Consider the following 24,715-nt stretch of genomic DNA (forward strand, 5'->3'; position numbering starts at 1 on the left):
ATCTCACTCCTAGGGTTTGGAGTAGGGGCGGAAGCAGGTGTTGGGTCTGCAGAGGAGCAGCAGGGTCTGTGGTCACACAGAAGGGTGTTCTCATGTCTGGTGAAGGCGCAGGCGAGGACAAAAGGACAGGGAGTGAGGAGCCAGCTCAGGGAGCCAATCAGAGAAGCCTTAGAATTATCATGTCAAAGGTTTGGAAAACATAATCCTCACTCATATATTCAGAGGCATGGGGAGGGATGGGGGTGTGCATGGGAAAACAGCGGAGCGGGAGACCCCTAGGTTCTACCCCCATCGCCTCCACACCCAATTCTGCTCCACCAAAACCGAACCACAGAAGAATGGAAATGGGCCAGACAAAAGAATGGGACTAAACTGAGCCTAAGCGAGACAGAATTCAGGAGCTGGAGACCGTGGAGACCAAGGAGCAGCCAAAGGGAGGAAAGTTTTCAGTGGGAACTGGGAACGAGGGTGGGCATTGGGAACGGCTGGCAGAAGACAGAGCTATGACGCAGGCCGCGAGTCCCTCCAGCCAGCAGGACTGTCAAGCGCACATGTGAACCCCCTCAAAGCCAAGAAGAGGCTGGGAACTGGGCCCTGACCCTTCCAGCTAGTCTCGTTGCAACCAGCCTGGGCATTTCTATAGCAGACAGCCCTGGGGGAGAAGCTGCGTGCTGCCCGGATACTAGGGGACACTCTGCAAGGCAGGGGAAGCTGGTGGGTGGGGTGGGTAGCTGCCAGTGTAAGGTGACCCGTCTGAGCAATGCTTCCCATGGCCCCGACCCCCCGCCAAGTTCCGACCCGTCCTCAGCAGAGAGGACTGGAAGAGCGTCTGCAGGTCGCAGTCCGTCCGGTTGGGCTGCGTGGGGCGTGAGCTCCGAATAAAATGTGACCACGACTTCGAACCCCAACTGGGCAGTGCAGCCTTGGGGAAGACTCACACCGCAATCAGAAGGCAAAGCAGAAGGCTGAGGACAGAGAATGCTGCGGGGCACCGCGGTCACCCACCGCACAGACCCGCGGCCGAGGCCCACGCTCCCCGCACACCCCCACCCTCGCGTGGGGGCCACATTCCCAGCGTTGTGCACTCTGCAAGCCGGGCTGCAGCAGCGTCGCAAGGGTCCCGGGGTCCAGCACGAGAAACTGTCGCGGCTGCTGACAGCCATGGGGTCTTTGGCGCGGGCCCACAGCGGGAAGTCTGGGTTCCCAGGGCGCCTTTCCCAGAACACCCGCCTGCCCTCCGGACCGGCTCACAGGCAATGCTGTGCAGCCGGACGCAGGGCCAGGACTCAGCTCCTGCACCTGCAGGGTTTTGAAAGGTACCACCCAGCCATCCTCAGCCTCACTGCGCCTGCGCGCTCCAGGCTCCCGAGGCACTGCGCCTGCACAGAACTCGCCCGTGCTTTTCCAAGGGGGCTCGCCCGAGGGGTGGGGCTGCTGGGGGCGGGGCACTTTGGCCCGCCCAGCCCACAGTGGACCAGACTTGGCCCTAAGTCCCCACCTTCGACCCCCGCTGGGTCCCAGCAGCACAAGTCTCTCTTGAAGAGTCCAGAGTGCTAGTTTTGTTTCTTTCTTTTTCTCAAAGAGTTTTTCACAGTATTTAATTACACTCAATATTTCCACACCAATTCCACCACCATGACCCCTTTCCACCACCTTTATTTTGAGTTTTCCCACCACTGTCCGAGATTTCCCCAAAATATGCATTCATCTGGGGAACATAAAGTAACAAAATAGGAGACTAACACCCAAGAAGAGCCGAGATAAGTACCAGGAGGTTTACTCCATGGCTTGGAGGCCAGCTGCACATGCTGGGGGAAATGGCAGTTCAGATAGAGAAGGGAGCACCAAAGAAAGGGTGTTGAGAGGATCCTCCCAGGATGGGAGATGCAGGCTGCAAGTAGACTATAGACCGAACATGTTTGCCACTCAATGCCTCTTTTGCAAGCCACAACACCCAAAAGGAGAGAGAGAACAAAAGGGAATGCCCTGCCACAGAGGCAGGGTGGGACGCGAGGAGATGGGGGGTGGGAGGTATAGTGGCATCAGTGGTGGAAAATGGGCGCAGGTGGAGGGATGAGTACTCGATCACTGTATAACTGAAACCCAAGCACAAAAATTTCTAAGTCTACAACTATACCTCATGGTGTTTCACTAATAAAAATTTTTAAAAAAATGTATTTTGTATTGCTTGCTATAAATAACTGACTAAGAATGATCCAAAAAGGTTTCCGTAGAGGAAAGTGTATGAAAATTGTTGTATCTCATCTTGGAGCCATTGGTCACCGGAATTAGAGACAGAGAGCTAATTTAAGGACACTGGGCAAGGACCTGGAGAAAGCAGCGGGTTCTTGTTCATCAGGGACCTTTGGGTAGCAGACAGAGAGCACCACCTAGTGAAACTGGAAAACGAGGAGCGCTGACCTTGTGGAAGAGGCAGATCATAAAAATTTTTGTCAGTGCTAGTCCCGCCTGAACGGGTATTTGATCATTGTATAATTGAAACCCAAGCACAAAATTTGTAAGTCTACGACTGTACCTCATGGTGTCTCACTAATTAAAAAAAAAAAAAACCAATTTCCTTCCTCCCCACCCCAATCCCGACCCCACAGGATACTGGACTATTATGAAGGTGAGTTTGTGGGGCCGGGATGATGTCGGAGCTGAGGTCAGGGCAGAAACTGGGGAATCGAGTTGATTCAAGTCGTGGCTCCAACATGGGAGCTTGTGGTGCCCGAGAGGCTGTTCTTAGCTTCCCTGTAGCTATTTGGTGGAGCAACGGCCTGGGAGGCAAGCAGGTCCTACCCATCTGTAATGTTAGTGTCAGGGACTAGAGCAACAGTACGGTGGGCAGAGCGTTTGCCTTGTATGTGGCCGACCCGGGTTAGATTCCCAGCACCCCATAGGGTCCCCCAAGCACCATCAGGAGTAATTCCTGAGTGCAGAGCCAGGAATAACCCCTGTGACTCAAAAGGGGGAAAAAAGTGTTAGTGTCAGATGGAATTGTGTTCTTTTGGGGCCACACCCGGTGATGCTCAAACTGACTCCTGGCTTTATGCTCAGGCATCACTGAACCCCTGGAAGGGGCTGGGGGACCATTTATGCATCTGGGAATTGAACTCAGGTCAGCAGAGTCAGGACAGCACCAAATCCCATCTGTGATATTTTGCCTGGTCATTGAAAAAAGAATAAAATATTCAGGGGTCAGAGCGATAGGACAACAGGTAGAGTATTTGCCTTGCATACAGTTGACCAGGTTCAATCCCTAGCATCCCATATGCTCCACTGAGGACCACCAGGAGTAATTCCTGAGTGCAGAGGCAGGAGAAACCCCTGGGCATTACCCCCACACACCCCAAAAAATAAAGGATAATATAACCGAAGTTCTTCTTTTCTAAGAAAAAAATTGGTTCCATTAATCAAGTGTGACCTTTCTACAACACTAATAATTGTTTTATGAAAAGGAAGATATTTTTATTTATCCCCCTTCAGTATTAAACTTGTTTTAAAAGTGGAAAATCTTTGATCATGGTCTTAATTGTATTGTTGTTGTTTTTGTCTGTTCTGGAAATCTACAAGTCTAGAAACTACCACATCATCATTTCTCATTTTATGACTGCTGTAGTTAAAACTCGAAGTAGGAACATGAGGGATTCAAGGCGCACCCCAGTTTTATCAGGACTGATGCGTGTTACACGCAGGACATGCGTTCATCTGTCCCTTTTCGGAAAATTGCCCTGGATTGTCCTTAAACAGGTTTTATTCCATATTGGCATCCCAAAGACCTCTCCCCGAAACAAGAGAAAGACATAGATTCTATCCAGGACTTTTGAAAGATGATCTGAACTCTAGTCCATTCTTCCAAGCAGCCTGAAATCACTGGCATTCTGACACGCTTCCTCCGCCCACCCCTATTTTCTATGCCACCGTACCAGATCATTAAGCTGCACCCAAGCTTTCTCTCTCCACAAAACACAACTGGCTTTGGATAAGTTACTGGAGGCTGATATTGTTTCAGGCCAGTAACTACAGCGTCCATTGCCTCTCCCATTCCCTGTGAAACTGTTCGCACGGTCTCCACTTCAAGATGAACATGTTGCGGACAACAGGTTTTATCTTCCTTCTAGTACCCTGAGTGCTCCGCTTGCAGTAGGCACTCAAATTCGATCAGGAAAATGTGATCACTTTCTTCGTACAAGGAGCACTTTAATAAGCCCCCAAATATAGAAACGTCATCGGGGTGCCCTTGGTTTTACGAATGACAGTCAGGAGCTAGGGGCCTGGAATTGCATGGGAATGAGGAGGCAGCCCTTGGAAACCCTTTAGTCCCGAGGCTCTGGTTCCATTTGGTTTCTGAAGGGCAAGGGAAGAAAGTGACACAGGATGAAAGCAAAGGACAAAGGGGAGAATCCCCAAGTGAGGAGAGAGACAAGTTCTGGAAAATTCCACAGTAGGTCGGCTTCCCCCCTCCCCCGCCCCGCCCCTGCCTCATTCCAGGTGACAGCCTGTGAAGCAGGGAAAGAGTGGTTGGCCCTCACAGTGCAGCTTCCACCTCACCCTAAGGAGACAAGACACTGGTTCTGGCTTCATCCACCCTGACCCAGTGCTCTGTGAGCCCCCGGGGCCACTCCCTGGGTCTCCTTTGTGGCTCTTTGCTCTGGCCTCCTGTGGCCCTTCCCATGCTCCCTTTCAACTGCCCTCATCTGTGGCCTTTGCTCTTGCCCCATTCGGCTGCTTCCACATTTGCAAACAGTTTTCTCCCATGACAGGAATGGGCCAAGAGTTGCTCAATAAAAATGTTGCCCCGCCCCCTTGCCCTACAGACTCTAGGGTTTTTGGGTTCCATCTGGCTGGTTCTGCACTTAGGAATTACTCCTGCTGGGCTCAGGGGACCACAAAGGATGCCAGGAAGGGGGAGGGGCAGAAGAAGATCAGAAACCTAGTCAGCTGCATGCCAAGCAAGCTCCTGACCCACTGTGGCTCCTCCTCCTCCCGGCCTTCTGTATCTTTTTGAGGAACTCTGCACCCTTTCCCATCCCCGGCAGCTGTGCACAGGGGCCATGACTCCAGACCTGCTTGGACTGCTGTTGCTCCAGCTGACCCTCTGCCCCCAGGCCCACCACCGACCAGTGGGAAACACTACACCACTAGGCCACCGTGATGGTGATGGGTGCGTCTGTACTGAGCTTGTACAGAAATTTTCTTTTCTTCCCCTGCGACATCTGGATATGCTCAGAAGTTACTCAAAGATGCGGGGTGCTGAGGATCAAACCTGGTTGGGTGCTGCAAGGCAACACCGACCCGCTATGCTACAGCTCTGGCCAAACTTTGTATGCCTTGGGCCGTGTTTTTACTTTCCTGATGGCACCGCAGGAACTGACAACGTTTTCCTTTTGAGGATGACCACCTGAACTAGCCTGGTTTTGGTCTCTATGCTACTGTCCTCAGCAACTGCGAAACTGACTCTGTTCTTTACGAACTTTCAAAGCTGAATTTATCGTGGATCTGGGCCACAGTCAGTGGAGTTCAGGGCTTACTCCTGGCTCTGAGTTTAGGGATCACTCTTGGCAGGGCGCGAGGCATCATATGTTGTGTTGGGGATTGAACCCGGGTCAGTTGGACACAAGGCAAGTGCAAGCGGCGTTACTACTCATTATACTATTACTGCAGTCCTGTCACCTCAGTTTTTTCATGCCACTTCACACTCTGAGCTCACTCGTGCATGTGTCTTAAGGGGTCCAGCTCTGATCTTTGGCGTGGGGGCCTCTGGTGAGCCCAGCATTCTTTGTTCAAGAGATCCTGAGCATTTGGGCCCTACATGTACGATGTGAGCTGCGGAAGGCCAGGCCCGGCCCCTTCCCTGCCATGACTGTCTCTCCTGTCACCAGTGACTCACGCGCTGGCTGGGTTTGATCCCCAGCACCACACAAATCCAGAGAGGGACAGGGCAGGTGTCTCCAGTTGGCGAGAAAGGGAAGTGAAGACACACATCATCAGAGGAGCCTCCGGAGAGCTCATCCCACTACACACAGCTGCAGGAGGAGAAAACCAGTCCTGGCACCTCAGGACTTCCTGGCATCTCTGAGGAGTCCAGTCTCAAGGAGGGGGATCTGGGAGGCACCTTAAGGAGCCTGAAGGAATGAGACTCAAAGAAGCGGCACAGAGATGATGGGTTCTCCATGGGTCCGTATCCACAGCTGTGAAATAACCACCTCTCTGCTGTCCGGTCAAGAGAATGTGGAGGGAATGTGCACCTACCACGCATGGGACATGTGTGTGTGCTGCTCTGAGGTCACAGTTCCTTGGGTCCAGGAGTGTCCCAAATGTTCAAAATTCAGTGATCGGGCACCCGCAGAAAGAAGAAACAAATTCAATGGCTCCTGTGCCCACCCTGGCAGTAGCCTCCCAGGACCCACTTACCCACTCCCCTACCTACAAGACTCATCGCCAAGTGCTCCCGAGTGGGTGGTTGTTGGGGCTGACCAGCAAACAGTCCTAGCTGGCGGAGCACAGAGTGACAGGCCTTAACATGTGCCAGGAAAACTCACACAGCATTCTGCGACCACGCGGTGGCACTCTCCACTTTCCCAGGCCAGCACCAGGAAGGAAGGGCTGGTTCCCACCCCTGCAGTGGAGGGAGTGACTGAGGAACCAGCACTCACCTTCAGGGACTTGGCTGATGCCTACCAGGCAGGTTGCCAGCCCAGGGAATCCAACGCCAGTGCCAGACATACAAACCCCAGGACCTCCCAGGGGAAGAGAAGGCGAGGAGAAACCCTGGCCACGCAGCAGGGGCGGCCCCTCACGCTAACTCACCACTGAAGCCCCCCCGGGGGAGGCAGTCCAGACACCCCCCTTAAGTGCCATGTCCCCCAAGCTACTGACCGAGCGCCCAAAGTGCCGGGCTACGCACCCGCGTCTACATTTGGCTGCTGGGGGCGGCGAGGGCGCTTGGCAGGGGACCACACGGGGAGCCTCCCTTCCTCCCATCCCATCCATTCCTCGGGGACCTCATCCCCACCTCTGGGAGGGATTCTAGTCATGCATTTCCTGCCAACAGCCTTAATTGGTTACATGATCGATGAACTCTCGGCGTTAATTTCAAAGCCCATCACTGCTCTTATGCATGTATGTATTTAACATACGAAAAAGAAGAATTTTACAGCAGCTGCCAAGAGGCTCTTCAGACAATAAAATGTCCAGGTGGTATGAAGCAGGAGGTGTTCACTGTAGGGCCTCTAACACCACGGCTGCCTGTAATGACTCCTTTTTTTACTCATCCGTTTGAACTGAAATCTCCAGGGATGACGGGATCTCCTGGGATCTGAAGGACTGCTGTGCATCAGGGGACTGTGGAGCCCTGACGGACTGTCGTGCTGCGACGGACTGTGAAGACCCGATGGAGTGTGGTGACTCTGCGTTCTGTGGTTCTAGGGAGCCATGTGGAGGCTCGCTGGTCTGTCGTGCCAGGGGGACAATTGGTGGTGGGGGGCGCTGTGGTGCCTGTGTCCCCTGTGCTCCCTGGGTCTTGGGAGTCTTGGCTGTCTTGGTCTCCTTGGCTGCTTTCTCCTCAGGAGTCCGTGCTGCTCTCTTCATGACTTCCCTGGGCTCCCTGGAACAAGAAGAATACAGTCAGCTCTTGAAAGGGACGTGCCCCGTCTGCATCACTTCCTGACTTCAGGAAGGTATTGGAGCTGTTGCCATGGTTTACCCTGCGTCTTTATTGAAAATCTCATCCTCGTCAGAGGAATCCTTGTCATGGAGCTTCTGTGCCATGTTTTTCTTACATGTAGCCTTGAGTGGCTGACACATGTCTCTCAGCCACAGGGGCCGTCTTCGCCAGAAAAAGCCCTTCTGGAAAAGGCAAGGGGAGCTCGTAAGCCTGCACCCCGGCCCACTCTTGTCCTGCCTAAGTGCCGCCTCCCCCCAGTGGTTACCTGACTCTCATGTTCCACTGAACTTCTATGCAGCAATAATCCAAAGAAGGTCCTTGGAGGAAAACACGGACGCACATGATTCGTAACCCACCCCATTTCCCATCCTTCCTAGGATGGAGGTCTCTGGTCTTGTTTGGAAACTACCTTGGTCTGGAGCCATGATGAGTCAAACCACTAGGCCCTGACCCCTTGACAAAGTTTCCATGCATGCCTGTGGCGATTTTTAGAAATTTGTCGGGTCCATTCAAAGGGACCCCGTAGACTCTTGAGAGACCTTTATAGGTACCTGGCTTGGAAAACAGGCAGGATATTTAGTTCTGGTTACCACCATTGCCCCAGCAAATGCCCTGTGCAATGAACAAACTACCCACCACACCGAAAGCATTAGAGTCTGTCCAGAAGCTTTTCCACTGGTCGCCTCTGGATTTAGTCCCTCAGGCACCCTTTACCGAGAGTTGGGGCTGGGGGAGATGATTCTATCGTCCTAGCTGCTTTATCCCAGATGCTGAACCAGAGTAAATGTCTGTGTGCAATTAGCCAAATCCTTTAGCCCACTAGTTTTCATGCTGCAGACAATCGCCCGTGAGCAAAGAAGCCACAGGTATCAGCATCAAAGGCAGGAACCGCACCGAGGCACGGAGATGGGTTTTGAGTGTGAACAGAGGAGAGAGCAGTCTTGCGCTTTACGGGCAGTGTTATCATGTGTACAGAGCCCGTGGGTGCTGAGTGGAGGCAAGAAACGCAGCTCCCAAGTCAATGGAGAGGTCCCAAGGGAGAGGGACCATGCTCTTTCCCAATCACCAGCAGTGTGTTCCCAAGGGCAAGGTAGTTTCCATTCTCCCTCTATTCCTTTTAATAAGAGACAGAGACAGAGGTTGGGGGATGTGGCTCAGTGGTAAAGTATTTGGCTTGCATGTGTGAGGCCCTGGGTTCAATTCCTGGCACCACACTGAGCACTGAGGCTGGAGTGGTCCTGAGCTACTGGACAGATAGTTAAAAGGGCCTTTGGACATGAGGCTCCAACTCTGGCCTCTGGCTCCGTATGTCCTCCCTGAGCACAGGTGGGCTGGCATAGGTAACAGCCACCCCACAGGAGGGACTGAGCAGCCCGGCCTTGCAGAGCCCTAAGACACTAACACTGAACTCAGGAGGCCCAGGTCACGGGCCAAGAAGCACACAGAAGGGCTCCAGGGTCCCCAAGAACCAGGGTGAGGACACTCCAGTGCAAGTGAAAGATTGTCAGACTAATATTTACCTGGATCTTCCATCTTTACACTGTCTTGCTCTATAAGAATAAATCTGTTTTGGAAAAAAAAAATATGATCATGATTATCTCGGTGACCGATCTCTCTAAAACCTTATTAATTCCATTGACTTTGCTGTATCTACCCACTGATATCACTTTTTGAGAACAGGAATTCTCTCCTGTTTAATAGTCCCTGGACTCTCCTACAGCACATGACTGAAGGGGCACATTAGGAATACAGTTTAGTGACTGTTTCAGAGAAATTCAGCACATTAATCCAAATTAAAAACTATGAGGTAGGAAATTAAAAGTATCTGCCAAAACCCAAACACAGAAACATCCTTTTCCACAACGTTTTCTAAACAATGTCAAGAACCAGTCTGATGCCTTTCCCATCACCACTCTGCATCCCCAGTGAGGAGTCCTCCCATCACCACTCTGCATCCCCAGTGAGGAGTCCTCATCAATGCAGCAAGCAGAGTCGAGTCTTACAGGAGACAAAACGTGGTTGCATCTGCAATGATTCTTCCCCAAATAAACCCAAAACAATAAAGGTCCTATGAGATATGTTATTCCTCGGGCTATAGATATCATACGGTGGGTGGGGCACTTGCATTGACTGTGGCTGACGCAGATTCGATCCCAGGACTCCAGATGGTTCCCTGAGCCCCACCTGGAGTGATGCCTGAGAGCAGAGCCAGGAATAAGCCCTGAGCACAGATGGCTGTTGCCCCAAATAAATAACTAAATCGATATGTCAACTCTTTGAGCGACTTAGACTGAAATTTCAATACCTGAAGCATTTCCGTGCTTTTGTCCTTAAGGAGATAAAACAGAACAGTGCAATAAGGAGCACGGGCTGCTCTGCAGGTGACCCCCATGTTTGAAAGCGGGATGATAGGGCTGGGGAGGTAGCTCAGTGGGAGAATGCCTGCCTTGCATGCAGGAGACGTGGGGTCGGTACCCAGCACGACAAGAAGAGTGAAATTGGAGGGATGCTAATGCCGTCCTTAGAGGATTGCGAGGATTAAACCAGACAACATACAGGAAATTCCTTGTACTGTGGTTGGCATAAATCAGAGCTGTGTTTGCTGATGATGTCACAAAGGAGCGGCTTAAAAATACCAAAGACTGAGAGAGCTCTTCCTCAGTCAGCACCATGGCTTCTAATTTATTCTAATTCTTTGTTGGTGGTTGTGGTTCTACCAGGGATTGAACCCAGGGCCTCACACCTGCAAGACAAGTGCAACACCACTAACCTATATCCTAAACCCCTTCCATCCCATGTTGCTGTTGTTCATTTTTTGAGGCTCTTCCTGCCAGCTGGTGCTTGCGGGGCCTACTTCTGGGGTGGTGCTCAGGGACCATGGAGCACTATGGCTAGCACCTGGGGTTCCCATGTGCAAAGTGAATTGAAGTTTGAGTCTTTGGACTTATCTCCCTGGCCCTTAAATCACTTTTTTAATGTTCCTGCTGGGAAAAGTCAGTGGTGTGTCATTGAACAGAAGACAGATATAGGCAAGCTCCTGGAGTAACTACCGCACGCCTGCCAGGCTTGAGAGTAGCCCAGGCTACTCTCGGGCTCAGGCTGCAGTGCGGGTGTGTTTGGTTTGGGAGCCACCCAGTAATAGGCAGGAACAACTTGATTTGCTGTTTAGCGGTAGCTCCTGGTGGCTCTGGTGGGGTCATGCATTGCCGAGGATGGAACCCAGGTCTCCCTCACACAAAGCGTGAAAAGTAGCCCTCGGAGTTCTCTCCCCAGTCTTAGCTGCAGTGTTTTAACTTCATCCAGGGAGATGGTGCTTAAACCTAATGAGAGCTACTGCACTGGATCAGGTCCCAGGAGGGTGGAGATTCTACACTTTTGATCCTTCCAGTCAACAAGGAAAGTAATCAGTAGAAGAATGTCAGTGAGTGTTAAGTTAAACCACTGACATCCTTTTGATTTAAAAAGGGGGGAAAAAAGTCTATATGGTGACCAGAGAGAGAGCTGAATGGTCAAAGTGCATGCTTTGCATGCAGAAGGGCCAGGCTGGATCCCTAGTTCTGCAAGGTCCCCTGAGCACCACCAGAAGTGACACCCCCTCTCCCCTCTGCACTGAGCTGGGGGCAGGCCCTGAACATCCCAGGATGTAGTCCCAAACAGCGCACAGGAAGACAACTTTTTGTTTCATCTCTAGCCTTCTTAACTTTTCAAAATTTTCGAAAAGCTTGTTATTTGGGTTCATTTCCACAGGGACCTCTTGGGAGTCAGTTCCCTTCAACAAACCCTGGGATTATCTTTGCAATATGAGAAGCAACCACACCTCATTACTCAAGACTGAAGAGGAAAATCAAGCATCAGTAGGAGGAAAAGGGGCTTTTATTTTCCATTTGTAGCCCCTGAATCTATTATAAAGACAGATGAAATCCTGGAAGTCTGAATGAACTGTTCTTACCTCAATGAGACATAAAATTAAAACCAATATTATCACGACGACAGCCACATTTATTGCAACGACTGCTTTTTGATTGTGGTACACAACATATCCTGGAACTTTTATGAGCTGAAAAATAAAAATTATTTTCATGCATTACTTTTGGGGGGGCCACATTCAGTGATGATGAGGGGTTACTCTGGCTCTGCACTCGGAAATCACTCCTGGTGTACCAAAAGGGACGCTGAGCATAGAATTCGGGTTGGTGGCATGCAAAGTAAGTGCTTCACCCACTGTACTATCGCTTCAACACCCAGGAACAATTAGAGAAAAAGTTGGGAAGGATTCTTAAGCCCGTTCTAAAGAATGGTTATCCTTCTACTAGTCTAAAACCCCATCCTCTGAAATGAGTGGACTATAGGTTTTTATTTCGTATGTGGTTTTATTTTGGGGTGGTTTGTTTATCAGCCCATATCTAGGGTTCTCAGAGCTACTTCTCGCTCAGTACTCAGGGGGACTCTTTTTGAACTATCTCCTTGGCCCCAATATGTTCTTTTTTTCTTTTTTTCAAATGTAGGAGTACTGCTATTTATTCAGTCACTGATTAGCTGATTAAATTGGGCATGAACTAGGCCCCAATATGTTCTTAAAGAGCACACCAGATCTATTATGCCATCTTGTCTGTAGCCTTTCCTTCTGCAATTTATTTATCTGGTGTGTTAGGTCCTCTTCTTACCTCTCCTAGGAACAGTGCTACCTTTCTACAAACGAGCACAGGGACAATCATTCTTGTAGTCAAAGTTGTGTGGCCACAAAAAAGAGAGCGAGCCAGCAGGAGAGGGAGAGCCAAGACACCCTGGTCTTCTTGCTTGTGTTCTTTCATGGCATGGCCTGAGAGCCCGGAAGCCCCTGAGCCTGGTCACTGTGAGATTCAGTTACAAAGCTTTCCTGATCGTGATCCAGGTTCAGTCAGACAATGCTCCAACACCCATCCCTCCACCAGTGTACATTACCCACCAACAAAATCCCCGCATTCCTCCTGCCACCTCCTCCCCGCCCCCAGCCTACCTCTGCCTTTATGGCAGGAACTTCTCTCTCTCTCTCTCTCTCTCTCTCTCTCTCTCTCTCTCTTCCTCCCTTTCTCTTCCCACCCCCCCTCTTTCCCCCTTTCTTCCCTCCCCCCCCTCTCTTACTCTCTCCGCTCACTCCATGCCCCCCTTTTGGGCGTTATGGTTTGCAGTGCAGATACTGAGGTCATCATGTTTGATCCTGTACCCACTTCAGCACACATCTCCCACCCAGAGCTATCCCTTCCAACTATCATTGTTACAGTGATCCCTTCCCTATCCCAGCTGCCTTCTCTGCCAGCCCTTGAGGCAGGCTTCCAACCGTGGACCATTCATCCTGGCCATTGTTTCTAACTGTCCTTGGGTGTTAATCTCATAGTAAGTTTTAATTATTTTTACGTCCCATAAATGAGTGCAATCATTCTATGTCTGTCCTTCTGACTTATTTCACTCTGCATGAGACTCCGTTAAAAAAACAAAAGTCTGTCCTCACCTCACTTGCCTCCGCCTGTTTCTGCTCACCCTGGCCTTCGGTATTCTCATTGATGTAGTTCTCAGCCTCCCACTGGTCCGTATCCCATTTTTCACTGGACACCTTTACGTCCTGCCGCTCACTAAGAAGCTTCATCAGGAGCCCGGTTTTGTGGACCACCTTGGCACACTCCAGTTGCACCCGGGGATCGGAGCAGTCCATTTTCAGAGTCCGAATTACTTGGGCAATGAACTTCCTCACATTACTGTTGGGGATAAGGGGCCGCAACTTCTGGATGAGCTGCATCTCAAGTTCGTCTCTGGGGTCGGGTTTCTGTGGGGGGGAGTCGATGTCGGTGGCCACCTTGTGATATTCCCACTGCATCTCGTTGGGCTGTCTGACAGCAGGCATGAGGCTGTCCTCCGTCCCCTCTTCCTCCTCAGGGGCAGTGCTTTGGATACCGGCAGTTTTCTCTGGCGGCACGATGCTTCTGGCATCCCCCCCGTTTGGAGCACGCGTGCTCTCCGCGGTCTTCTTTTCCCGACTGGAGCGCAATGAAAGGAATTGCTCCATGATAGGTTTGTCCTGGTGTCTCCAGGACAGAGACCGCCCCCTCGGCGGGGAGTTGACGAGGCTCTTCACTGCACCGAAAGGAGGCCTCCTGGCCAGCACCGGCCTCTGCGGTGCTGCTTCTTTTGTCGCTGTGTTCACTCTGGCCTGGGGTATTCTGCGGCCCAGCTGAGAGTCAAGTTTACGAAACAGGTAGTTCTTCCCGGGGAGTGGCCCGGGGCTGGGAACCTTCATGTTCCGAACTCGAGCACCCGCATCCTCTAAGACGCGTAGAGTTCTTTTCAGGTCTTTGGATGGGATTTCGTCCTCCGGTGGCACTTGGAAAGCAGCGGCGGCAGACAGGCTGCCCATGGAGTGCTGTTCCAGGGGCACGGAGGCCGGCGCCCTGTGCTCCTGGATGAAGGATGACTCCTCGTTGAAGGAGCTTTCCACCAATTTCCTGGGCCTCCCTGCCAAGATAAAGTCTTTCGGTCTTTCCGGGGCCAGCTGCCCCTGCCGTCTTTCTTGGGCAATATTCCCCGCCGCGGACCAAGCCTTCCCTCGCCTCTGGCTGAGGGGAGTGCCCTCTTCTTTGAAGTGCCTCTTCTGCTGGCCCTGGGGATCCCTGAACATGCTGCTCCCTTGCAGTGGTTGCGTCTCCCACTCCTGAACATTTCCTAAGTGTTTTTTCTTTGGTGGCCCGACAGTTTCCAATATCTTCGGGAAAAGTTGGCGTATAAATTTGGGCCCGAAAAGACTGGAACGGACCTGTGTGGCAGTTTTCTCCTTCTTTCTAACTTTGTGGATTTTTTCTTGAATTTCTGCGTTGATCAGACTTTGAAGAACATGGATTTTTTTCACCTTATTGTAGATTTCACTGTTGGATTCGGGCTGTATAGAAATCCAAGCCGTGCTGGTTTTCGAAGGAGCCAGAGGATTTCCTCCATCTTGCACATCTTTAAAAAGAAACTTAATGAAGGATAACAATGTTGATTCTGCATCTATGTCCCCAACCTGTAACAAAGACATTATGGATTCTAGTCTAGTAAGCATATCACGCTGATGACTGTTGTCTAGGTGCTCGTGCTGGAAAAGGGACAGGCTGTTTCTCTCGGATGAGGCCTTCTCTGGTTCAATCGTCAGCTCGGTGCTGGTACTCTTCTTTCGGGCCAGTAAAGCCTTCATGAACTCCCCATCCATATTACTGATGTATTCTTCTTCATCTGTCAAAAAGGAAGAGCATGCTTTTGATCATGAAAGATAACTGGGGATAATTTTGGGAGCATCTACAGACATAAGTTCCAGCTAAGTAAACTAGTAATCAGTGAACAAGTGCCGTATGGTGTGTGTGTGTGGTGGGGGGGGGGGCACAGGAAACCCTAAATTTACATCTGTGACTGGCAAAAACAGAAGGAGAAACAAAGTGATCATCGCTATTTATTCAGAATAAATAGGGCATGGAGTTCAGTACATGTATTTAGGATTATTCAACTGGGGGGCAGAGTGACAGTAGAGCAGATAAAGTCCTCGTCTTGTAGGCAGCCAACCTGGGTCTTATCCCCAGCACCCCATACGCTCCCTCAAGCCTTACCAGTTCTGACCCCAGAACACAAAGTTAGGAGTAAACTTTGAGCACTTCTGAGGATGCTGCCAAACAAGCAAACACACAAACGATAATCATACGATTATTCCACTGGTCCCCAAGGACCAAGTACCCAGTCTTCAGGACAAATATTTGCTGCTCAGTTAGATTCTTTACAGATCAACTATGATTTCTTTTCTTTTTTTTTAATTTTTATTAGTGAAACACCATGAGGTACCATTTTAGATTTACAAATTTTTGTGCTTGGGTTTCAGTTATACAATGATTGAGTACCCATCCCTCAACCAGTGCCCATTCTCCACCACCAATGATCCCAGTATACCTCCCAACTCCCCTCCCCTCCTCCCATCCCACCCGCCTCTGTGGCAGGGCATTCCCTTTGGTTCTCTCTCTCTTTTGGGGTGCTGTGGTTTGCAAAAGAGGAACTGAGTGGCAATCATGTTCGGTCTATAGTCTACTTTCAGCATGCATCTCCCATCCTGGGAGGATCCTCCCAACACTCTTGATTTGCTGCTTCCTTCTCTATCTGGGCTGCCTTTTCCCCTAGCATATGTGGCTGGCCTCCAAGCCATGGAGCAAACCTCCTGGTACTTATCTCAACTATTCTTGGGTGACGGTCTCCCATTTTGTTACTTTATATTTCACAGATGAATGCAATCTTTCTATGTCCCGCTCTTTCTGACTGATTTAACTTAGCATGATATTTTCGATGTAGTACCACTTATATGTAAATTTCATCACTTCATCTTTTCTAACAGCTGCATAGTACTCCATTGTGTAGATGTACCAAAGTTTCTTTAACCAGTCATCTGTTCTCGGGCACTCGGGTTTTTTCTAGATTTTGGCTACTGTGGGCTGGAGCAATAGCATAGTGGGTAGGGTGTTTGCCTTGCACGCGGCCCACCAGACTGACCTGGGTTCAATTCCTCTGCCCCTCTTGGAGAGCCTGGCAAGCTACTGAGAATATCTCGGCTGCAGAGCAAAGCCTGGCAAGCTACCTGTGACGTATTCATATGCCAAACACAGTAACAACAAGTCTTACAACTGAGACGTTACTGGGCCTGCTCAAGCAAACTGATGAACAATGGGAGGACAGCGTTACAGTGCTACAGTGCTTGGCTACTGTGAACAGTGCAGCAATGAACATAGAAGTGCAGATGTCATTTGGACTGTAATTTTTTGCCTCTCCGGGATATATTCCCAGGAGTGGTATTCCTGGTGAAATATTGGTATGTTTCTATTGATATGATCATATGGTTTTTATCTTTACTTTTGTTGATATAATGGATTATGTTGATTGACGTCCAAATGCTAAACCATCCTTGCATCCCCGGGATGTATGCCACTTGGTCGTGGTGTATGATCTTTTTGATGAGTTGTTGGATTCTATTTGTGAATATTTTCTTGAGGATCTTCACATCCATGTTCATCAGAGATATTAGCCTGTAATTTTCTTAGTTAGTGGTGTCCTTGTTTGCTTTTGGAATTGGGGAGATAAGTGCCTCATAGAAGCTGTTTGTGAGAGTTCCTGTTTTTTTTTTTCAATTTCATGGAAAAGCTTGCGGAGAACTGGCAAAAGGTCTTCTTTAAATATTGGGAAGAATTCGCTAGTGAATCCATCTGGGCCTGCGCTTTTGTTTTTGGGAAGACTTGATTTCGGTTTGATTTCCTTGATATGAATGGGTCTTTTCAGGCAATCCAAGTCTTCTTGGTTCAGTCTTGGGAGATTATAGGAATCCAGGAACATATCCATTTCTCTAGGTTATCTTGTTTCATGACATACAGACTCTCAAAGCAGCCTCTGACAATCTTTTGAATTACATTGGTTTCTGTTGCAATGTCCCCTTTTTCATTTCTGATTCGGTTTATTGGGGCTCTCTCTCTTTCATTGTGAGTCTTGCTAGTGGCTTATCAATCTTGTTTATTTTCTCAAAGAACCAGCTCTTGGTTTCACTAACCTTTTGGATTGTTTTTTGGGTTTCCATGTCTGATTTCTGCTCTAAGTTTTATTATTTCTTTCCTTCAGCGGGGCTTGAGTTCCTTTTTTTGGTTATTTTCTAAGATCGTGAGCTGTGAGGTCAGGTTATCTAAGAGGCCCTTTCTTCCTTCCTTAGGAATGCTTGCAAAGCTATACATTTTTCCTCTTAACACAGCTTTAGCTGCATTCCATAGGTTCTGATAGCTCGTGTCTTCATTCACATTTGTTTCCAGGTATCTTTTGATTTCGTCTTTGACTTCCTTCCTGACCCACTCGTTGTTCAACTTTGAGTTGTTTAATTTCCAGGTGTTTGATTTGTCTCTCCGTGTCTGCGTATGCTTCGTTCCTATCTTCAACACATCGTGGTCTGAAAAGATTGTTGATACTATTTCTATCTTTCGGATTCTATTGAGGTCGGTTTTGTGACCTTACATGTGGCCTTTCTATTTTGGACAATGTTATGTGTGCACTGGAAAAGAATGTGTATTCTTTCTTTTTGGGGTGTAAAGCCCTGTATAGGTCTATTAGCCCTCTCTCTACTATTTCTTCCTTCAAAGTCAATGTCTAGCATGCTGAGTTTTGTTCTTGTTGATCTATCCAGAGATGATAAGGCAATGTTGAAGTCTCTGACTACTATTGTGTTGCTAGCAATGTCCTCCTTGAAATCTGTTAGCAGTTGTTTTAAGCATTTAGCTGATCCCTCATTAGGTGTGTATGCATTTAAGAGTGTGATTTCTTCCTGTTACACATATCCCTTGATAAACAGAAAATGACCTTTGCTGTTCCTTCTAGTCTTTTTCAACCTGAAATTTATGTTGTCAGATATTAGTGTGGCTACCCCAGATTTTTTGAGGGAGGTGTTTGCTTGCAAGATTGTTTTCCATCCTTTAACTTTGAGTCTGTGTTTGCTCTGACCATTCAGATGACTTTCTTCTACGCAGCAGAATGTTGGGTTCAGTTTCCGCATTCAGTTTGCCACTGTGTCTCTTGATTGGTGCATTTAGACCATTGACATTGAGAGAGATTATTGTTAGAGGGTTTTGTGCCATCTTTCTGTAGGGACTTGTTGTGCTTGTAGGGTGTTTTCTTGTCTTATAGAAGCCCTCTTAGTGGTTCTTTCAAGTTTGGCTTTGTCTATGAAGTTCCTGAGCTGTTGTTTATCCATGAAATAGTGTATGATTCTTTCTGAGTTAGAATGAGAGTTTAGCTGAATAGAGTACTCTTGGTGAGGCGTTCATTTCATTGAGTTTTTTCACTATATCCCCCCATTGCCTTTGGGGTTGGAGGGTTTCCTCTGATAGGTCTGCTGTAAATGTACGGGGTGCTCCTTTGTATGTGACTTCCTTCTTCAGCCTTGCTGCTTGCAGGATCGTGTCTCTATCCATATCATCCATCATTCTGACTCTGATGTGTCTTGGAGTCTTTTTATTAGGGTCTCTTTTACTTGGCACCCTTCGGGCTCCTTGGATCCGGATGCCTGCATTCTCCAGCTCTGGGAACTTTTCGGCAATGATATGTTTAACTGTGGCTTTTCCATTGGGGTTGCCTCCCTGTCCTTTTGGTACTCTGATGATTCTTACTTGCTCCTCTTGGATTCATCCCCTAGGACTCTGATTCACCCCAGGGCTATTTTGAGGTCTTTCCCCATGGTCTGTTGTTGTCTGTAAGCTTTCTGGTGCTCATCTTCAAGCTTACTGATTCTGTCCTCGGCTGTAGCCATTCTACTGGTGAGGGCACTCAATGAGTTTTTTATTTCATCTATCAAATCCTTTATTCATGACATTTGTTTGCAGCTTTTCTATTTCTGCTCTCATTTCTTCCGGTATTTTGTTGGCTGCCTGTTCACTGTTTCATTCAAGTCCTCTTTTAATTTCCTGGATGTCTGTTCCACTGTTTCTTTGAGTTCATTGAACATCTTCAACATTTTGATTCTGAATTCCTTATTGGAGAGACTGTTTTTGTGAGTAGACCCTGTTGGGGGCCTCTGGACCTTTTTCTTCATCTTCCCCTCTTGGCGTGGTGGGGATCTGTGCTGTTTTTTCATGTTGTGGTGGTAGTATGAAGGTGGGAACCACAGTTCACTATGAGTTTTCCCTCTTGGTTAATTTGGGGATTCTGGGTGAGCTCGGTCTAGTGGTCGCCTTTTTCCCCTTCAGGAGTTGTGGCTTCCTCTCATGTTCTCCTCTGTGGCCTCTAGTGGAGCTTCGGGGGATGTAGTCCTCTACATTGGACTTGTACATGTCTATGGGTATTATGGTGCAACTGGGATGAGCTAGTGGATTATTGGCCTAATGTATTAGAGATGGCCGAGACATTCTCCCCCGAGTTACGTGATGGAGGTCAAGATATGAGTCCAAATTGCTAGGAAAGGGGAAAATAACTGCTGCCCTCAGAGTAGGCCATTCCCCCTATCCACGCCCCCTAGCTCAAAGGCCAGGCTCCCTGGCTCAGAGGCCACACCACCAGGACCAGGCTGCATGCTGGTTCCCTGGTTCGCTGGTTCAGCTGGGACCAGGGGAGCCAGAAACAGTAGCTGGGGGTTGGAAGGTGCTGTTTCTCTTTAACTCTTTGGTGTGCTAATCTTGTTACTGTCATAGGTTACTGTCACAGACAACGAAGAAATTCCTCCAGAAATCAGATCCTCTTCTGAATGCACCCATCCTCCACCTACCAACTAATCACGATCACGATCACGACCATCCTGTTGTTCATCGATTGCCTTGAGCAGGCTCCAGTAACGTCTCCTTCATCCTAGCCCTGAGATTTTTTAAAAGTGCCATATTAAAGGCTCTTTCAGGGTTAGGAGAATGAGCCCCATCATTGTTACTGGTATTGGGCATATTGGGTACACCACGGGGAGTTTGCCAGACTCTGCCCTGTGGGCAGGTTACATCTGGTAGCCTACCATTTTGTCCAAAGTTAGAATGAGATAATAAGGTGTTGCGCAGCCGCAAATGTGGCTGCGCACTTCTGGGATCTAGGTTTTATAGTCTCTGGGTCTTGGCTGCTGATGGGATTACATGGCGCCAGGGGGCCAGTTGGTGGGTGTGACCCCTGCCTACTGGAATATGGAGGATCTGGGTGGAGGATGCTCAGCCCCGATTGAGCAGGCTTGGAGATCTCAGCCCCGGGACCCGTATGCCTTTGTTCCTCTGCTGGTACCTTCATGCGTGCAGAGAGCGGTCTCAGCACGGTGGTGGCTGGTTCTGGAGGTCTTTGGCTGCCAGAGCCCTGGTCGGGACGGGGAGGGAAACTCAACCCACTCCCCTCTAGGGGCCCTGGCGAGGACAGCCAGGCGCGGGGGCAGGAGACTCTGCGCTGTTCTCTTCCGGGATCTGGGTTTTATAGTCTCTGGGTCTTGGCCGCTGATGGGATTACACGGCGCCAGGGGGCCAGTTGGTGGGTGTGACTTCTGCCTACTGGAATATGGAGGATATGGGTGGAGGATGCTCAGCCCCTATCCGAGCAGACTTGGAGATCTCAGCCCCGGGACCCGCATGCCTTTGTTCCTCTGCCCGGTACCTTCATGCGTGCCAACTAATACTTTTACCAACTAATACTTTTGTTTATTAGCCCTCAGTTTCATATTGCTGAATCTGGACAGATGTCTAAGTATAGGTTAATGGATTTGCCAGAGTATATGTCAATGTGCAATGTTGAGAAAATCTATAAAATAATTTGTTTTGTTTTGTTTGGGGGCCACACTTGGTGATGCTCAGGGGTTACTCCTGGTTCACTGCTCAAAAAATCACTCCTGTTGGTGCTTGGGAAACTGTATAGTATGTCGGCAATGGAATTCAGGTCATTTGTGTGCAAGGCAAGTCCCCTACCCACTATACTATCTCCCTACCCGCTGTCCTATCTCTCTGGCCCCTGAAATAACATTGGAGATCCCAAAATTGGGGAAAACAACTCTTATTAGATGTGTATTTGCCTTCACTTACTTCCTAATACTTCCAGCTCTACCTAGGGAACCATACAAAGTTTCTGACTTCTTGAAGGTCAAGTGTAAAATTGTGCAGTTGGGTTTCTTTTGGTGTGGGGGGCGGTGGGGCCAAACCCAGCAATGCTCAGGGGTTACTCCGGTCTCTGTGCTCAGGGATCACTCCTGGTAGTAATTTGGGATCATCTGAGATGCTAGGGATCCAACCCACGTCTGCCATATGCAAGGCAAGTGCTAGACTATCTTTCCAACCAAACATTACTGAGAATTAAAAGTTCTTTTGGTGGTGGTGAAATTTAGAGGGGGAGTTAAGGGATGTGAGGAAGAAGCATGGACTTGCAGGGAGTCCCAGACTGGGAACACAAGATCTAGGCATTAGGCACATTTAACACTTTTTGTTTTTCTATTATTCACTTAAAAATGCTATTAGTATTTTTATTCTGAATTTAGATTATTTGGTTTAGTTATTCTTTGTGGCTGGAGCAATAGCACAGCGTGTAGGACGTTTGCCTTGCATGCAGCCAACATGGCCGACCTGAGTTGGATCCCTCCGCCTCTCTCGAAGAGCCCAGCAAGCTACCAAGAGTATTTCGCCCACACAGCAAAGCCTGGCAAGCTACCCATGACATATTCGATATGCCAAACACAGTAACAAGTTTCACAATGTTACTGGGCCCACTCGAGCAAATTGATGAACAGCGGCAGGACAGTGATCAGTGATCAATTATTCTTTAAATAACATTATTAAAGTTGAAGTAACATGATTACAAAATACGAATGCTATTGGTTTCCATGTACAAAGTGAACTTTACCTGGACCACCGCCGAAGTGCTGAGACACCACAGTTCGTACATCCCCTCTAATCTGACTCTTTCCCCGCCCCCCCCCCACAAATCCCCAGGTTTGATGTTCATGTTATGAAAGGTGATTCGTAAATCTTGTTATGCCCATCTCTGAGAAGAGAGTAATAGACATGTTAAAAGTTGATTTTAAAAATAACATCTTTGTGTAAGAAGCAATGTAATCTGATGTGCCGAACTGCTGATAGCGAAGCAGATTCATAATATCCCGGCATGAAAATACGTTTTATGGGTGGTGTATATGTGTGTGTGTGTTGTGTGTGTGTGCGTTGTGTGTGCGCATGTGCTCATGCATTCGCCATACAGCAGTGCCCAAGGAATACTCCCAGCAGTTCTTCGAAAATTATTTTATGGGGGGATTGAACCCACACCTCCCACATGAAAAGCATGTGTTGCAACCTATTGATCTATTTTCCTGGGCCCCTAAAAGGACATTGCGGAAGTTATCAAGTAAACTTACTATGTGGAAATATATAAGGGCACCTGAGTGCTTTGTGGATTTGAAGGGTTAAAATTCAAAGTAGGTTTGGAGGTGGGGATGCTCTAAGAATCCATCGTTAGAAGGACTGAGTGGCAGCCTATGCTTAGAAAACCAGAATTTCTCAGGCTCTAAGCAAAACGTTCATAAGATAGTATGACTTGTACTTGCCTATAAAATTATAAAAACACATGCAATAAGGTAGCTACACCAGTCCTATAAAGAAAAGGGCAACTGATATTTCTTGTGTATAAAATCTGTTTGCAAACTGCATTGTGTGGCTGAGCTCTCATCTGGAGGACCAACACCTTGCCCAGAGTGTGGCACTCAGTTGTGACCATGAATGATAGCTCCCTTTCCCACTTCCATCCCTTTCTTCCATTCCTCTTAAACCTTCAGGTCATTCATATACTGCGAAGGTAATGATGTGGCTGAGATTCTGACTTTTGCCAAGGGAAATAGCTCATGGAAATATAGGGAGTTGAACTCTGAATAAAAATAATGCACTCCATAATCAGCTTCAAATGTACCATCAGTGATTAAAATAAAAATGAAACATAAATTAAAAACCTATCAGCAGGCAATCCAACTCACCACAGTGTGTGCTGATAAGACATTCACTGTCACAACGTAGTTTGACTGTCTTGTAGACAACGTCAATATTATTTTTAAATTGGCAGAGGCAGCAGGTTAGATGGTTAGGTAAGATCCTATGAATGGAAACACAGAGAATTAAGTGCAGAGTCAAGAGGTTACTTTAAATAGGTAGAAGAGGCAGTCAAGGCCACTGAGCAGCTATTGAAAAAGTTCCTGAGAAACATGGATGAGGTGTTGCTCAAACTCTGAGGTGGTGGGAACCCAACTGGGAGGTGATGCATGCAAAGCGTGTACTATTGCTCCAGCCCTCAGAAAACTGAGTTTTGTTTTTTGGTCATATCTGGTGGTGCTCAGGGGTTGCTCTGGGCTCTTGGCTCAGGGATCATTCCTAGCAGGCTCGGGAAACCATAGGCAGTGCGAGAGGCTGAATGTGGGTTAGCCACATGCAAATCAAATACCTAACTCACTATCCTATCTCTTCAGCTCCCAGATAACAATAAAAAAACATCAGTTACAACCTGGGGTGTTATTTCTCTATGGAGTGATCAGTCGGGGGCACAGAGATAAGCAACATTCATGGAATGAGGTAGCGTGGAGGGCCAAGAGTTCTCTCAGACAGATGGCATTAATCAAACCCAGCAACCTTCTTTTATTGTAATACAGTACACTAGGGGATGCATCACCAAATCCATGTGGACAAAAGGCTATTGATCTTGCTCTGTCGATGATTAACCTCCCATCCCCATATTTCAATCATCTACATTTCCGTCTAGACAGGATGTCCCCTCTAACTTTGCCTAAACAAAGCATAGCGTAATCAATCAGTGTCAAGGAGTAGCTGCATCATGACATGCTGACCCCTGCCCAGTTCAATCAGAGTTCCAAGCTGCTTCCAGCATGACACTGAAAGCAAGGCAGTGTCTGTAGGAACTTCCTCATGACTCTGGTCGGGCTCCAACGTCTCCCCCTTTTTGTTTTGCAGCCAGCTTAGCCTTCATGACGACATGTGCAGCGTGTTGTTATTGGGCTATTCTGTTTTGTTTTCTGAATTTTTGGCAGGCTATGTAAAAAAGAAACAACAGAACAATAAGTACAGACATACTAATAAAGCCCATCACAAGGACTAGAATATACTTCTTAGGATTTAGTTGAGTGATCCCATCCAACAATCCACCCCCAATGGTATCAGGTCCCCAGACTTGCAAGTGGGCCTGAAATACACAGTGAATGTTAGTTTGCAACTCTATAATTTTGTCGGTCATATTTTTGATGGTTTAACAAATACTTTTTAACCTTTTCCCATGGAGATTCAGACTCATAATAAGGTACAGGAGTTATACAAATGCAGAAGTATTCCAATCACATTTTAGAGTGTGTTGTCTTCTTAAACTCGGTAGCTGGTCACCGAGTAGGGTAACAGTTCGTGTAACATCGGACAATTCCTCTTGTAATCCTGCATCAACTTGTCACTGGGTTGTCCACAGTTTCTGAGAGTCCTGATGCCCTTTCTTTCTTTCTTTCTTTCTTTCTTTCTTTCTTTCTTTCTTTCTTCTTTTTGCTTTTTGGGTCAC

At 48.3% G+C, this 24,715-nt stretch overlaps 1 protein-coding gene across 1 annotated transcript in view; it reads right to left on the reverse strand.

The window, feature by feature from the left end:
• Positions 1–7,118: 7,118 nt before the first annotated feature.
• The window catches only part of LOC130032320 (leucine-rich repeat-containing protein 37A-like), a 46,252-nt gene continuing 28,655 nt past the window's right edge, over positions 7,119–24,715 (reverse strand). Inside the window, exons 8-13 of the mRNA XM_056123927.1 lie at positions 23,142–23,257; positions 14,753–14,908; positions 13,158–13,453; positions 11,619–11,726; positions 9,190–9,233; positions 7,119–7,609 (exon numbers count right to left, since the gene is read on the reverse strand). Coding sequence (XP_055979902.1) covers positions 7,270–7,609; positions 9,190–9,233; positions 11,619–11,726; positions 13,158–13,453; positions 14,753–14,908; positions 23,142–23,257 — 1,060 coding nt within the window. The 3' untranslated portion in view covers positions 7,119–7,269. The remainder of the gene's footprint in view (positions 7,610–9,189; positions 9,234–11,618; positions 11,727–13,157; positions 13,454–14,752; positions 14,909–23,141; positions 23,258–24,715) is intronic.

The sequence above is a fragment of the Sorex fumeus genome, unplaced genomic scaffold (genome assembly GCF_029834395.1).
Source record: "Sorex fumeus unplaced genomic scaffold, SorFum_2.1 ptg000001l, whole genome shotgun sequence".
NCBI lineage: Eukaryota > Metazoa > Chordata > Mammalia > Eulipotyphla > Soricidae > Sorex > Sorex fumeus.